The following is a 16,893-nucleotide window of genomic DNA, read 5'->3' as shown; positions in this document are numbered from 1 at the left end:
ATTCAGTGTCCTTCAGTGTTACTCCTCTGAAGATGCCTGCCACAGCTGCTGGCGAAACATCAGGAAAGAAAATACCAAGGCCACGGTTACACAGCCCGGATAACCTACAAGAACCAATATATTCCCATTCTTGATCGCTCAATGGTTTATCTAAATAAATGTTCCATTTGTCCCTATAGCCTAATGTTGAATTTAAATTTTCTTTTACTAAAATTGCAGATATTTTTGAAGTTGAAACTTTATCTTGAAGCATTAATTTCTCAAACTCAGTTTTTTCTCTAATTTCAGTTAATTCTTTTTCTTTTAAATTATTCCAATACTTTTTCATTTGTAAATATTCTATAAAGGTAATATTAACTTCTTTCTTATCCAAATTTTTTTCTAGAGGTTCTAAATTATTATTATTTTTAATCCAATAATGATAATCATTCTGTTTATCTGTCTTTATTCTGCGAGGGAGTTGGAATTCTGGATTCTTGGCTAAAATGTTCCAAAGGAAGGAAGACAGTGGGGAAATATCTGGGGCTAGTGTCTCTCTTAATACTTCCCATTGTTTTAGAATGGTATTAATGCAGTTATTATCTTTATTATAAAAATTTTCCTATCATTTTTTTTATACCCCATGGCCATCTGTTTAGTGGAAATTTAACAAAGTCTTGTTCAATTTTAATATAAGGTTCCTTTTCATCATTTACTACCCATGATTTTAACCACTTTACCCTAGCTACCTGATAATATACTAGTAAATTTGGCATTCCTATCCCACCTTTGCCTTTAAGTTCATATAGATTGCTATTTCTGAATCTGTTTTTTTAATTCTGCCAAATCTATTACAGATCTTTTGCCATTCTTCAATCATTTTCTTTGGTATATCTACAAATAAGTTATTGAAAATAAAATTTATGTTTGGTAAGATTATCGTTTTAATTAAATTGACTCGACCTAGAACTGTGACATTTAGAGGAAGCCATTTTTGGACATATTCTTTTAGTTCTTTAGCTGTTTTCCCGCAATTTAAATTTAAACATTTAGTTCTATCTTAACTTAGCCAGCTACCTAGATATTTAACGTTTTCTGCTTTTCTTAGATCTTCTGCCCATATTTGTTTCTCCTTTTTGTTGTCAAATTAAAAAAAAATAACTTCTGATTTATTTGCATTTAATTTGTATCCAGATATTTTACTAAACTCTGTGATAACTTTTCTAATCTCAGTTCCAGATGTATCTGTTTCTGTTAGTAAGAGCACTATGTCATCTGCATAAAGGCTTAATTTAAATTCCTCACCTTTAACCCATATGCCTTTAATTTAATTATTATCTCTTATTGAGATTGCTAAAGGTTCTAGAGATAGAGCATATAATAGAGCAGACAGAGGGCAGCCTTGCCTAACCCCTCGCATGATGTCAAATGATTCTCTTTTTAATGAGCTGAATGATTTTGTGGTTCTACTAGGCCATCTAGTGACCAAAACCAACATTATTTATGGACCAAATAAACTTAGTTCTTGTTTTGTTTTTGATAAAGCAGCTCCATGATCCACTCAGCCACATGACTAGAAGTGTTTTTAGGCACAGTAGGAAACAAGCATGTTCTTATCTCTCCCAGTGGGAACTGAAGTTTTTATTGGACTGTGTCCTGAACATTTAATTATTTTACAGTAATGCACCTGTACAGAATTTATTTAATTTATGTTAGACAAAAATCGTCAGTCAAATGGCTTCTGGGGCAGTTTCCAGGAAAGATAATTAAACAAGTAGGCAAGCTGCATAAAATCAAATAAAATGTAACAATATGTAAAAGCCAGTTTGTATTTAACGTAACAATAAGTGGAAAAGGCAAAAATTCATAAATGGAGCTGACAGCAAACAAAACTCAAAACGAGAACACAAAACAAAGTGACATGAAAAGCCTGAATGAACAGTAATGAAAAGTCTTCACCCAGCACCTAAGTCTAGATAACCTAGTCATCAGACAAGCAGCTGTGAGGAGGGAGTTCCAGGGATGAGGGACTACGACGGAAAAGGCCTGTCTCTCGTGAATACCTGTTTGGCCTCTGAAGATGGAGCAAAACCTTCACCAAAGATCTTAACTGAGAAGCTCGTGAGAAGCTGTCTTCTGACAATCAATAATTTACCTCTGAAAAGCCAATTAGGATTGTGAACGAACGAATGAATTGTTTATTGTGGTCGCAGATTAGCACAATAGTGCTTACAATACTAAAAATATTTGCATAGAAAGCTGATACGTAGGTGATATAAAAATAGCAAATCAAATTCATCAAGTCAGTACAGAACTACAGTAGACTCCAGCGGCTGCACAACTTTTGGCAACTTTATCTGTAATCCAAGGTTCATGGTTTGAGAGAAGGAAAGTAGATAATTCCTCCGATATACCAAGGGGATATGAGTAATAAAAACATATCTGAGATCGCCATAGAAAGGGAATGCAATAAAATGTGATCAACAATTTCAATTTCCCCACTTGCAAAAGGGCAGCAATTTTTCCTTGCATGTACAGTATAATTTATTTTATGTTTTTTTCCTGACTACTTGGTGTGAGAAATGGAAAATTGTGTAATATATACTCTGTTCTGTTCAGATTAGGGCAGAGACTGTGGTTCAGTGGTAGAACGTCTGCTTTGCAGGCAGAAGGTCCCAGGTTCAGTTCTCAGCATCTTCAGTTGAAAGGATGAGGTAGTAGATAATGTGACAAGACCTCCCCTTGTAACCCTGGGGAGCTGCCAGCAGTCAAAATAGACATTAGTGACCTTTTACGCAGATTCAGATTGCCACTGTCTTTTTCTTCATTATTTGAAAATTAAGCATGTATCAAAATGTTTCTTGAGAGTATTGTAAATATCAGTCTCAATACTCATACTCATTCTCCTCGTTAATATTTTTCTTTCCCCAGATTATTTAAAGAACCTTTTAGAAGATTCAGCTGACTTCAAAGATACTCAGGGTAATTGCCTTTTATTGTTATCTTCTAATGAAAAACCTTCAACTCGAAAATGTATAAGTTAAAATGATACTGATTAATACTGATTCAGTTAATATTATTAACTAAGCAGTGGGCTTATGTACAAAGGTATACAGACCTCTATCAAGAAAAGACTTGCCTATGCCCCATGACAGCCTTTCTGGCCATAGCAATGTTATGCAGTGTTGCAAACTCTTGAAATAAACATTTTTGGTCAGGTGGGTGCAGGGAGGTCTTTGTGGTAGAGCCAGGGCAGAGTCCAGAGCCTGGCCAGTGATAGCATGTCACTGAACAGAGCCCAACAAAAAAGTTGGTTTTAAAATGTAAGCAGCCAGCCAGAAAACAACCCCAGTGCGTCATAAATTCTGTGATTCAGGATTTATGTTAAAACAACTAAGACGTTATCACCATGACCTGGGAGAGCTCTGTCTGGCATCCAAGTGGCTCAAATCTCCACTCTGCCATGAAGATAACTTGATGACTTTGGGCCAATCATTATCTTTCAGCCTAATCTTACCTCACAGGGTTGTTGTGAGGATAAAATAGGTAACCACATATTAAACTCTCAGCTTCATGGCAGGAAGTTGTGAAAAAAAGTAAATTAAATCCCTGCTGCCACTATACTGCAATGCTGCATATGGGTGGAAGAAGGAAGAAATATCAGGAAGGAGCCTGGGGAGTGCTTGTGTAGGTACTGTACAAGCATTTCCTAGTGCTCCCAGGCTACTGGAAAGCAGAAAGGATTCGCAACAGATGCATTAAGTGGGCTTTGAAGCTGACAGGGTACAGCTATGTTTTCAGAGAATAACTATACAGGTGAGTTTTCAGAGAACATGGAGCAGACAGGAAGCATATATGGAGTCTGACCACGTGGGAAGCCTTAATTGGGCTCAATGAGGCCTTGGGGCAGCTTGTTTCCATGAATTATTGATAAGGTAGGTTTAGTTTCCCCCCTCCCCCAGTTGAAAGAGTTAAAACCTCATAACGTGTTTTTGCTTACATTACTCTATAAAGTGCCACACTGATGATGATGATGATAAACACTTATTTCTCTTCAGTGTTATTCCATATGTTTTTCTATAGAATCAGCATGTGTTTCAATACTGATTATGTAGCCTATACAACCAAATGTTCTTTTTTTGCTTTTAAGATGCTCTCGCTGTTGTCATAGAAGTGGCCAACCATGCAAACGACATTATGAAACAGGGAGTAAGTATCTCAACTATGGAAGCATACACAAAGTTAAAACTAATTTAAGGACAAAATATTTTTAAAACAATGCTAATAATGTTACTATAGATATAGTCCATTTCAATCTGACTGTTGTGCAGACATTTTGAGCACAGGCATGTTTGGTTCCTGTTTTATCTGAAAGTTCAGCATTCACGAATTTGCAGAAATATAGCATCTGTATGAAAACTGTCACCGATATTCAGAAACAAAAAAAAAAAACTTTCCAGCTGTTGAGTTTTCAGAGTATGAAACCCATGGGTGCTACAGAGGGGATGAGGGAGAAATATGGCTAGCTTAATGCAGCATGAAAGTGAAATTACAAGTTAGAAACATAGAAACCATAGAGCTGGAAGTGACCTAAAGGGTCATCTAGTCCAACCCCCTGCACAATGCAGGAAATTCACAACTGCCTCCTCCTCATTCCCCCAGTGACCTCTCCTCAATCCGAGGAAGGCCAAAACCCTCCAGGATCCCTTTATTAACCTGGCCTGGAGGAAAATTCCATCCTGACCCCAAAGTGGCAACTGGCATTACCCTGGGCATATAAGAATGGGCCATAAGATTTGAATACTGGCTCATCCCTACCTGCCCTTCCCCTCATGATCTGCCTAAATTCATAGTGAGTCATTGAATCAGCATTGCTGTCATATGGCCATCTAGCCTCTGCTTTAAAACCTCTAAAGGAGGACAGCCCACCACTTCCTGAGGAAGCCTGTTCCACTGAGGAACTGCTCTATCAGGAAGTTCTTCATAATGTTTAGCTGAAAACTTTTTTGATTTAATATTAATCCATTGGTTCTGGTCAGACCTTCTGGGGCAACAGAAAACAACTCCGCTCCATCCTCTATGACAGCCTTTCAAATACTTGAAGATGGCTGTCATATCACCTCTTAGTCCTTTCTAGGCTAAACTTACCTAGCTCCTTCAACTTTTCCTCATAAGACTTAGTCTCCAGTTCCCTCACTGTCTTTGTTGCCCTCCTTTGGACATGTTCCAAGTTCTGTCTACATGGAACCATGTCTATAATTCTAAACCTAAAGACCTGTGTCCTCGCATTCTGCACTTCAGGAAATTGGCTTCTGGCAACTTGTTGCATAGAATGTGAAAGATAAAGAACTATTTTTTTTTAAGCCAGTTTGAGCAATAATTGCAGATTTTAAGTGCTTGGAAAGAATTGCCTGTCTGTCTTTCTCCCCTCCACCCCCATACTTCTGGGAAAATTCTCAGATCGCCATTTGTTTACAGTAACCTTATTCATGCTTCCTCCCTCTAGGATAACTTTCAGAAGCTTATGCAAATACAGTACAGTTTAAATGGTCACCATGAGATTGTACAGCCAGGAAGGGTAAGTTATGAAAGGATACTACCAAAAAAAAGTCAGACTGCATGTCGTCATTGAGGCCCCCCTGTGGGCTGGAGCTGTGCATAAGAGGGACAAAGCTTGAGTTTTTCTTGGCTTCATATCACCAACCATCTTCAGGTGTGGAGGCAGCTGAGCTCTTCAAACGAATAATGGTAGTAGGGGGAAAAGTGGAGCCACTATCACAGTCCCCCCTGTATCGGTCCATGGACCACCCCAGCCTAGTGTTTGCCATTCACCCTGGTAGCTGGCTTAGTTTGAGCTAGTTTGTGACAGTTCAGCTTATCTTCTCACCCCATATCACACTAGCTCTCCGTGTGATACCGCAAAATGTGTAGCTTCCTTTCATGGCCTGCAACATCATCCCCTGGCCACAGACTTCGCTGTCATGGTGACAGTTTCACCTCCTTTTTGGCTCTCTCTCCTGCCCTTTGCTGTTCTGCTGTTTTTGTTTTGCTATTGTTTCAAAATCTTTAAAGGTAGGAGCTCCCTTTCCTCCTTTTGAGAAAGTTTGTAAACTCAACAGCTGACTTTATTTTTTTATTGTATTTCCAGATCTTTTTGAAAGAAGGGACGTTGATGAAGCTGTCCAGGAAGATCATGCAGCCACGAATGTTTTTTTTGGTAAGATGCCAGAAATGTTTTTTTGCAGGCTAAGCTGTGTCATAATGCTGCAGCCAGTCCCACTACAAATGCCAACAGCAAGCAACTTATTTTGGTTAACTTACTTGGCAGCTACTTCATGCTACTGTTTTTTGCTCTAACTGTGGCTTTCTAAATCTTCCATCCAAGCATTTAGGGCATCCTTCCTCAACCAGTTGGAGCCCTCTTTGTAAACATAGTTATGTTCAGTGTTCAAAATTCAAGGTTGGGATTTCAGATAGACTGCTTTTTTCAGAGATGTTGAAGTTTTGCCTAGACATATATTGAGCATTTAGGTTTTATAGCAAATAAAGTAAATATATACAAAATCTGCTCATTGCCAAGAAATTGGGAATATACTACAAAAGCTTGTGGCTTCTGAAATCAAATTGGCAAGTTCAAATTTGATTAAGCTTCATACAGCCAGCATAATTGGGATTAATTTTGCTAGAAAAAAGAAACAGCTACCTGTAGTATATTTCACACTACTGGCTGTAGCATACTGACAAGTAGTGTTGTAACCCTGTGGAGCCCTCTGTTGGAGTCTAGGGAGGAAAGTATTTTTTTTCCTGAGAGGAAGCCATAGGAGCACCCTGGAGAAATGGAAGGTTCTGAGGGGGAAAAAAAAAGGGGAGTTCTGAGGAGGAAAGGGAGAGAGAAGCCATCTGGGTGCCGGTGCACAGAACATTGAGATCTAAGAAGGTGTCTGAAGAGCTCTGCAGTTTTCAGAGAGCTGCAGCAAAACAAAAAAGCCCTCAGAGAGCAGCAGCACCACAACCACACTTCATCCAAGCTGCAGCATAGTGTGTGAGAGACAAGCCTCAGAGAGTCAGTTAAAAGACTCCAGTCGCCTCTTTTCGTTCCCACTTTAAGTAGTGCTGCCTAAGTTTGAGTTTAATGAACGTGTATGCTTTGGTTTTCCTATCCCTTCTGGTTGAATTAAACCCTACTTGTATTTTAAGTCCTACTTGTGAATGGTTATAGGGGAGTGGAGGTTCCGGGAGTTGGAGAAACTGGGGTTCCCCTTTTAAATTAATATCATTCCAATGGATGCTGACCAGTCTTACTTACTTCACTCCATGCACGGAATTTACTGACATTTTTGTGGTAAGCAGTCTGCCTTGTAAGGGGTCAGAACATGAAGAGGCCCCAGGTTGTTCCCAAGGGAGGAGTAGAGAACTTTTGAGAGGTTGTGTCTGCCTTCATGCATTGCTGCGTGCACAACATGGTGGGTGCAAAGTGGCCGTCTGGACTCATCCCTGTGTAGGTAGAAGATGGCCTTTCTATTTGGTATGTGCTATATACACCTTTTCTATATCATGAAAGCAATCTAATTTCAGCTACATTTTTAAACATTTTATATTTCAGTTTAATGATGCTCTGCTATACACTACTCCTGTTCAGTCTGGAATGTACAAACTCAACAACATGCTGTCACTGGCTGGAATGAAAGTGAGTTAATGACATTTTTTGCTCTATCGTGTTTTGTAATTCAGTTTGCACTCCTGCACCAAACCCACCTGTAACAAATATCAAAGTGTGCCAATATACATATAAGTAATGCCATTACCTTCATTATAGCCAGCTCTACTAACAAATTAGTCCATGTTAGTGAAGTTAATACTCGTAAGAGAGGAAATGCTTTTTTAAATATATCGATATTTCAGTCAGTACATATACATAGTAGAGCGATGAGGTGCTGTGTAGGTATTCGGAGCACAAGTAATATTAAACAGGCTTGCTGTTTGCATTGGTTCTTTACTGGAGCGTATTGAATTACTGCAAAAAGCAACCCTTTGCTCTTTAAATCTCATTTTCCTCTCTGTATGGTTTTAGTCTATTTTCGCTTTGCTTCACCTCGTGAGATGACAAGTTGACACAACGCTTCATTTTTTTAGAGCAAGCCACATTCAGTTGAATTGTTCTGCTCCTTTGTCAGGTTAGAAAGCCAACTCATGAAGCTTACCAGAATGAACTGAACATAGAAAGCGTGCAGCGATCTTTCATTCTTTCAGCCAGGTAAGCATCAGGCCCATAGTTGTTTCCTTAAGCACACAAAGTACTGTTTATTGCCTCAGACTTGTCTTAATGCACAGCTAAGTGTTGTGACCAAAGTAGGGGATAAAAGCTGCTGAGTTGTGTTTGTGAGCAAGAGTGCTGTTGAGGAGTCTAACCATAGTATGCATTTGACCCAACAGTTCTGCAACAGAAAGAGATGAATGGTTAGAAGCCATCTCAAGGTCAATTGAAGAATATACAAAGAAAAGAATTACCTTTAACCCTAGCAGAAGTCTGGAAGAGGTGGGTTCTTTATTGCACCAGTATAGCTCAGCATGGTTCCCTACTCTGTCCCACCTGACTTCATACCTCATATGATTTGTTTTTCCAGAGCATTTATATTTCCAGGCCTACACAATAAGTGACTGTAGTTTATAAACAATTAAATGAGACCATATATCAGTTATTCCCCTTTGCTCCAAAAACGGTTGCATGTTTGTCCTGGGTAAATATTAGTTGTGTAGCTTGCTTTGTTTAAATACCTTTTTACTAGTCTAAAAAAAAATTACTGCCTGCGATGGTTTTCAAAATGAGCAATTAAGGTAAAATAGAGTAACAGAATCAATACAGTTCTAAAAATGTAAAAAGCTAAACCATCAGACACTATAAAGTAACTTTAAAACACAGACTGAAGTAGCAAATTCAACATAAAGATTGAGTAATTAAGGCTGCTGGGTTTATGTGCTCCATCCTTCCTTGTCCCTCTTCCCCCCAGCCTATATACTGACCCTGATCAGTGTCTTCCTGGCTTTGGAAGACTTCATTCAAACTCGTTTGCCATGATGTCAACATCTAGATGCACCTTGGAGTTTGTTTCCTCCTTGGAAACTGGTATTAAAACATGGTTTCGAATTATGGTTTGTAGGGTGGAAACTCCACTCTGCCCCAGGCGCCTGCATTTGGACATTGCAACTGCCAGCTCCCTCCAGAAAGGATGATAGCTGGTGGGAGTGTGCTGTATCTAGAAGGAACAGAATCAGAATTGTGTAGTTGTCATTTTCTTCCATCTCAAAACCTGAAATGGTGCCTCAGGAACTATAGCTTGTTATAGGAATCATGTTGGTCATTGATAGATTAATTAGCAAAATAGAAATTCATGAAAGATTCTGGCTTTTTAAAATCTAGCCAGTGTAAATAGTGAAGGTATTGTCATGCTTTTTGTATCTTTCCCTTTCTTCCTTAGGCAGACCCAGAGAAAGAGGAGGAAGACAGTCCTTTAGGGTCAAAGGCTCCCATCTGGATTCCTGATACAAGAGCAACCATGTGTATGATATGTACTAGCGAGTTCACACTGACATGGAGAAGGCACCACTGTAGAGCATGTGGAAAGGTTGGGAAAGTTTTACAGCTGATCTTGTATCTCTCTCAGTCAGTAGATTGGATTTGGCTGTTCCTGGACCCTGTTAACATAGCTCTGCAGTTTGCAAAATGATTGTACTCCAGTACAACGGTAGTCACTCTGCAGTTTGCAAACTGTGTCAGACCATCTGCAGCCATGTAATAAATATCTGCTATTGTAGTAAAAGTCACTACAAGCATAAAGTACAATAAGTGAGGGAGAAACCTCTGTTGAAGGCTTCTAATTTTCAACTGCTGATTTTCTTTTTTTAATTTTCTAAACAGGCTTTCTAAGAGTGTTCAAGGTGATATTTACAGTATTCATTTAAACTTGCATAAAAACCCAAGATTAAAAAAAACACATATTAATTGTTCAATATGATTTGTGGCGGATTGGAGTTCGTAGGAATGATTCTTATCTGGGTCATAGATGTTACCACCTGACTAAAAATTGCTATCATGAAACTTTTTCATTGGTTTGTTCCTCACTCCCTTCTTCCTTTGGGTATTTAACCCTCATGAATATTGAAGCTATAGTTTAATGGTCGAAGAAATAAAGGAACTTGGGAAAAAGTGAAGTGGAAAAAAGAAGTTAGAAAGAATAAGTTCATAGAATCACAGAATCATAGAGTTGGAAGGGACCACCAGGGTCATCTAGTCCAACCCCCTGCGCAATGCAGGATATTCACAACTACATCCCTCCCACACCCATTGACCCCTACTCCAGGCCCAGAAGATAGCCAAGATGCCCTCTGTCACATGAACTGCCTAAGGTCATGGAATCAGCATTGCTGACAGATGGCCATCTAGCTTCTTCTTAAAAACCTCCAGGGTGGTAAGAGCACTTACCACCTCCCAAGGAAGCCTGTTCCACTGATCATAAAATCATAGAGTTGGAAGGGACCACCAGGATCATCTAGTGAGTCCAACCCCTGCACAATGTTCTGTTAGAAAATTCTTCCTAATGTCTAAACGGAAACTCTTTTGATTTAATTTCAACCCATTGGTTCTGGTCCGACCTTCTGGGGCAACAGAAAACATAGTATACAGTCAGAGCTATCTGTCTGGGTTTTTTTCAGGCCACTGTCAGTTTGTCCAGCTGCTGTAGCCTCTTGAGGTGTGGTTTGGCTTGCTCAGCTGATAAGCAAAACGTTACCGAAGTGAGGAGATTGTAGCAAGTCTAATCTTCTGTAGTCAAATTAAATTGAAAGAATTAAATCCCTGGTTGTTCCCTAAAGGGGTATCTGCTCCTCTAGGATGAATGTTGCTCATGCCCTATCAGTGCATTGGAACTTCAGAGTTAAGCTCTTGTAAAGTCATTTGTTTTAGTACTCATGCTTATTTTCACTACTTTTCCCCAACTTTTTTGGACGCTAACATAATATTCAAGAATCTTATTTACATAAATTGATCCAGAATAAATGAGTTCTGGGTAGTCCTTCTAGGAAAGTGCTCTTGATTATTTTGAGGTATATCTCTGAGTATGCTTAAAACATAAACCTGAAAGAGGTGTATGTAGGCTTGAGTGTTAGTATGTATGGTTCACAGGCTTCTTTTTTTCCAGATAATCTGCCAAGCTTGTTCATCAAATAAGCATGGATTAGACTATATGAAAAACCATCCTGCAAGAGTATGTGATCTTTGCTTTAAAGAGCTCCAGAAACACAGTAAGCTTTGCCCAGGTATGTTTTTAAGTTTCCTGTATTTATTTGTTTGCCTTAGACTTCTGTTCATGGACTGCTGTTTCCCAGGTCGTGACGCTATTAATTTCAGTAGGATTTGCATTGGCACAGAGCAGAATTCTTCTAAGTGCTCTATGAATGCATTCCCTTATAACATACAATCTGGATTATGGTTGGAATCAGCTTTGCTAAAGCAAGTCTGTGGCTTGTGGTGCCTGGTTGGGAGACCACCTGAGAACACCATGAACTGTGTGCTGCAGAAAAGCATGATATAAATTAAACTGCAAAAAACAAATCTGGATTTTAAAGTTGTATGTTGTCAACTTTGTGAAAATACACATTTCAGATTTAAAGTATAATAGGGGCATAACTTCCTACTTGCTATTTTGAAATTTCTTTTTTTTTCATAAGTGTATTGGTTTATTTGAATTGTGTTCTTCAGTTACTCTTTTCAAGAAGCTACATGGGTGGCTACTTCAGAAGACAAATTCCAAGAACAACATAATGCCTTTGTTTGAAGGAGCAGCTAAAATGCTACAAAGCCGTGTACCAGCTTTCAAGGTCCCTAGAAGTCATTGACCTGAGTGTTTAATACAAAAGGGGGGGAACCCTAAAAAGGTGGGGGGGCACAATGCTCCTGTCCAAATAGTACAAGAGGAAATGGCTGTTCTGTTGGTAGCAGCCATTCCAGGCAGGGAACAATTTTATAAAAACCGGGGGTAGACAAATACCCTTTAAAGTACAAGATGTGTACTTGCAGGTTGTGTGAAAGTTGTAGTCTATCTTACAGTAACACTCTCAGACCAGTTTCCGTTGCATTCAAGGCTGCAATATAATTATTCACACATGGACAAATAGTACCCAAGAAGCTAAAAGGTGCCTTTTGTGTAATCTGCTAGAGTTAAAGCTTAACATTTGTAAATAAAGTTAGAAAACTTAGCTTTGACTGAAGCACAACAATAGCAATAACTATTGTATTTGCAATGTGTTGTTGCAAGTTGCTTTGAAAGGGAGTGAGGTAGAAATTTTGGAATTAAAGTAACCTTTTACTTGTGCATTTTAGACAATCTGTGCACTCCTTCTAAAAACGGGTCTCCAGTAAACCACAGATCGCCATCCAGTGCCTTGTCTACAGTGTTGCACAGTATCCCATCAGGAAGAAAACAGAAAAAGATCCCAGCAGCTCTCAAGGAAGTATGTGTGATGCATTATTAGCATTCAGTTGTGTGTGCTTAGTAGCGGAAAGTTTATTGCTATTGAACTGTTTCCAGTACTACTACTACATTGAACTATTTCCAGTAAATTTTAAAAACATTTTTGAGTTTGAAATTTCTGTTCGCTTTGGCATGATTAGAACCAAAGATCAGATATGGTAACTGGTACTTGTGTTTATGTTACTCTTGATACAGCCCTTGTCACTTGAATTTATCTGTCCCCTGCTGCTATACTCATTCTTGTCACATTTTTATCCCATCATTCTTCCAAGAATCTCATACCCACATACATAACTGTTTCTTCTCCCCATCTCTGAGCAGGCCAAGTTCCACTATACTATAAACTACATATTATCTGCATCCTGTTTTTTACCCTTGGTTATTAACTGAAATGTGGAAAGCATGGCAGAATGAGTTTCTTACAGCCAATTTACCTCTTTATGAGGGACCTTTCTTTGCCTGCAATCAATGCCAGTTCTGGTGGCCGTTGCAAACAGCTGCAGAGACACGGGGCCTATCTGTCTTATGTCCATGTTATAAATATTCCTGTCAAGAAAAGTGTGAGTGTGCGCTAGATTTTTCTGTTGAATATATTATTTAAAAGAACTCTTAGCTTTACTAAGCTTAAAGACTAACAAAAATATTTTCTGGTAGGGTATGAGCTTTCGTGAGCCACAGCTCACTTCTTCAGATGCTTTATGTGAGCTGTGGCTCATAAAGCTCATACCCTACCAGAAATTATTTTTGTTAGTCTTTAAGGTGCTACTGGACTCTTGCCCTTTTCTACTACTGCAGACAGACTAACACGGCTATCCACTTTGACTTTACTAAGCTTATTAGCCATGTTTGCTGAAATTATGTCTGATTCTTGCAGTGCCAGGCTTATTCACACCAAACAGTCTAAAGGTTTAATTAGATTTTAGGAATATTTTAATACCGCTTTCTACATTGCTTTAAAATTCTTACTGTGAACTATCTAGAAAATAATAAGTAGAATATAAATTCCTTGCACTTGATCAGGCAGCCTTGTAATTTCTTTTCTTGAACTTTGTTCTCCGTTTTAAACTCCCAGTTTGCCTAAGTACTGCTCACCATAACTACCTATGGACTAAAATGCATGTTACCCTGGAGGTCTATGGATGGATATGATGATTTGGGCTTTTTAAACTTTACTTTCATGCAGCTGGTTGGGTGGATGCTTTAAATATATTTGAAACAGTAGTGCTTGGGGAAGAGAGTGTTTAACTCCTTACCAATCTAACTCCCCATCAAAGCTGCTGTTAGCTTCAGCTTCATTCTCCCCTTCAAGTCCCTGCTCAACAACAAAGTCTTTGCTAAGGTGGCACACACTTCTGCTCTTAGCTTCTTTTCCTGCCTTAGCTTTGGTTTTTCTTCATTCTCTGGTCTGCTGAGAATCATTCTCTCTCCTTTCTCTCTTAACTTCTTGAAACAGCTAGGAGGGTGGGAGAGCAAGTGTCGGCAGCAGGGGAGCCAAAGATGGCCCTCTGGCCACCTGGTATTAGCCCATAATATGCGCTGAGCTTCTCGCATGCCTTTTAGTGCCATATTGAAAGTGGAGGTGCTTCTCAACATGCTCACACTTGTTTACTTTGAGCTGTGCAAAAAAGGTTACAACTGGACCTGGAAGATGCAGCACTAGGTTGGGAAGTGGTTGTGGCTCAGTGACAGAGCATCTGCTTGGCATGCAGGAGGTCCCAGGTTCAATCCCCATCATCTCCAGTTAAAGGGACTAGGCAAGTAGGTGATATGAAAGATCTCTGCCTGAGACCCTGGAGAGCTGCTGCCGGTCTGATAGACAATACTGATTTTGATGGACCAAAGGTCTGATTCAGTATAAGGCAGCTTCATGTGTGTTTATGTATGTTCCATAGTCATATGACTTACTGTGAAGCTGAATATTTTCTCTGAAGGTAAATGCTGCACTAATTTTCACTTCATATGCACTCACCAAGGAACACTTGCATGGCTATGCAGAGGAGGGCAAAGGCAAACAACCTCTGCTTATCCCTTGCATTGAAAACCCCATGGTTCTGAGGTCGCCATGAGTTGGTTGTGACCTGCTCCTCTCTCTTTTTAGCAGAAATATATAAAGCCTGGTATTGCCTGGCAGTTTTATATAATTTGACCAGTTGTGCTACATTATCATGTATTCTTACACCACTTTGCTTTGTTTTGAACTTAGGTAACTGCAAATACAGAAGACTCTTCAATGAGTGGCTATTTATATAGATCAAAGGGCAGTAAGAAACCCTGGAAACACCTGTGGTTTGTGATAAAAAATAAGGTGCTGTACACATATGCTGCTAGTGAGGTGAGAACCAAAACCTGAGAGCCAAGTTCTGTAGATAATTGCATGGAGTGGGTGGAATGTTAGAGTTGGACCCAAAGGTAACTTCAATCTATATGTTACCAGAGACAGTCCCTTTTTTCTGGTACCTGCGTCTAGTCTGTCTTTATCTTATGGGGAAACCTTTGTTAGTGTTAATTTCTGGGGATGGCCTCAAGGGTTAACCTACTGTGAAATATTAGTGTGCCTAAACAAGTTGTTGATGAAGAGCCATCTGAAAACCAATAAGTGTAGTGTTCTCTATTGTGGGAATTGCACAATAGAGATGGGTGTTTAACCAAAAGCAAAATAACTGAATAAGAACAAGGATTTGACACTATCATGCACATTGGATACCATTGAGAGTTCTGATTATTTTTCAAATGTCTATGAATCAAGAGAAAGTTGAATTTATAAGAAAGCCATGCCTCATTCTGGATTTCTTCGCAAAATTAGGATGTAGCTGCTTTGGAAAGTCAGCCTTTACTGGGATTTACAGTTGCTGAAGTCAGAGATGAAAACACAGAGTCTAAAGTATTCCATTTACTGCATAAAAATACCTTATTTTACATATTCAAAGCAGATGACATCCATTCAACCCAAAAGTAAGTGGCTACTGTATTGATTTAATCTATATGCTAATAAGTACTATACGTTAATGCCAATAAAGGTTCTGTTTTCTGTTAGTGAATAAGTACTATACAGACACTGCTTTAAGTTTTGTACTATAGTGGTATAGTTATGATTTGGGTCTCCACTTGGAGCATAAACTGAGGTTCTAGAAACCTACTTGCAGGTTGCCAGCAGTAAGAGCCCTTCTCCTTGTCCTGTGTACCGAACAGCAACATTCCTCCTGAGTGCTCTATGAATTACAAAGCACTTTGGGGGGGGGGATATTTTTACTGTTTATCCTCTGAGCTTTCATAGAAGGTCTAAGCAATGCTTTGCTACCACTACTGCAAAAACCTAGGAAGAAACATAGGAATTACACCCTCTCCTGTAAAGAATTACAATTATCTGTAGCTCAGATAAAACAAGATCAGGGTTTTTTTTGTCCCCATTCCCACTAGATCTTTCTGGAGTTGGAAAAGGGAGATCTTTGAATTTATTTCAAAAACAAAATAGTTAAGTGCAGTTTTTTCCCCTAAAATGCAAATCATATAGTTTAATGGAGTGATAGTTTGGTTCTCAGTATCACTATTTGGGGTGATTTTTTTTTCTTTGCAGAGATGTTCAGTCAACTTGCAACATTTAATAATCGCTGGCAGTAGTTTACAGATAAAAACAAAATTTTCCAAAAGATATCTTAAACAGTCTTAACAAACTAGTTCTCAAACCCTAGCAAGTAAAAGCATTTATTGTATATCGATAAAATTAATGGCAATATAGTAGCCCTAAGACACCTTGTATGTTCCTAAAAATAAGTGAAAATCTGAAGGGCATTCATGACAAACTTGAATAATGCAACATTTTAATGAAACTTTGTCTATCAATTATGCAAGTGTTGAAGACAACATACTGTTTGCTCCTAAATAATGTTTTCTTTTTCAACAGGTGGATAGAAGCGTTTCAAGAAGCGACAATATTGTAGCATGGCTGGTGGTGTCCTTTGTTATCAAATGACAATGTGACATACTACAATTTTTTTTTTAAAACAGAGTGATAGAATTCTACAAAGATTGTTTATCAGAGTTAGGAGATGCTGCCTCTTTTTTGTTTAGTCCGAATACTTTTTCAAGAAATGTGTATACTTGTCTTTTTTGTGATACAAAAAGTGTTATTTATTAAACTCTGCCACTGTTTTACTTAATGGTCAGAATCATTTCTGAAATTCACTGTTGAATTCCAAAGTGCCCTTGACCTTAAGAAGAGAGTTTTGTTTTGTTAGAAAGCTACAATGAACTATTGGTCCTCGGTCTGCTGCAGCATTATTATCAGCTCAGTTTCAGAGCTGCTGCTTTTATCATTGCTCTTGGATGTTAGAGGAGCAAGATCTTTCAGCCTCTTCTTGTGTTCATTTGTGATAGCTCGAGTTACCAG

The 16,893-nt window shown here is 38.8% G+C and overlaps 1 protein-coding gene across 1 annotated transcript in view; it reads left to right on the top strand.

Annotated features, from left to right (window-relative positions):
- FGD6 (FYVE, RhoGEF and PH domain containing 6) overlaps positions 1 to 16,467 on the top strand; it is a 44,056-nt gene extending 27,589 nt beyond the window's left edge. The window contains exons 9-21 of the mRNA XM_056847277.1: positions 2,911 to 2,961; positions 4,130 to 4,188; positions 5,486 to 5,557; positions 6,128 to 6,196; positions 7,583 to 7,666; positions 8,154 to 8,233; positions 8,413 to 8,515; positions 9,456 to 9,602; positions 11,175 to 11,292; positions 12,356 to 12,486; positions 14,710 to 14,838; positions 15,310 to 15,458; positions 16,408 to 16,467. Coding sequence (XP_056703255.1) covers positions 2,911 to 2,961; positions 4,130 to 4,188; positions 5,486 to 5,557; positions 6,128 to 6,196; positions 7,583 to 7,666; positions 8,154 to 8,233; positions 8,413 to 8,515; positions 9,456 to 9,602; positions 11,175 to 11,292; positions 12,356 to 12,486; positions 14,710 to 14,838; positions 15,310 to 15,458; positions 16,408 to 16,444 — 1,229 coding nt within the window. The 3' untranslated portion in view covers positions 16,445 to 16,467. The remainder of the gene's footprint in view (positions 1 to 2,910; positions 2,962 to 4,129; positions 4,189 to 5,485; positions 5,558 to 6,127; positions 6,197 to 7,582; positions 7,667 to 8,153; positions 8,234 to 8,412; positions 8,516 to 9,455; positions 9,603 to 11,174; positions 11,293 to 12,355; positions 12,487 to 14,709; positions 14,839 to 15,309; positions 15,459 to 16,407) is intronic.
- The last annotated feature ends 426 nt before the right edge of the window (positions 16,468 to 16,893 follow it).

Source organism: Euleptes europaea, chromosome 3 (genome assembly GCF_029931775.1).
Source record: "Euleptes europaea isolate rEulEur1 chromosome 3, rEulEur1.hap1, whole genome shotgun sequence".
In the NCBI taxonomy this organism is placed as follows: domain Eukaryota; kingdom Metazoa; phylum Chordata; class Lepidosauria; order Squamata; family Sphaerodactylidae; genus Euleptes; species Euleptes europaea.
The sequence above is the reverse complement of the archived record's forward strand: the minus strand, read 5'-3'. Positions and strand labels throughout refer to the sequence as shown.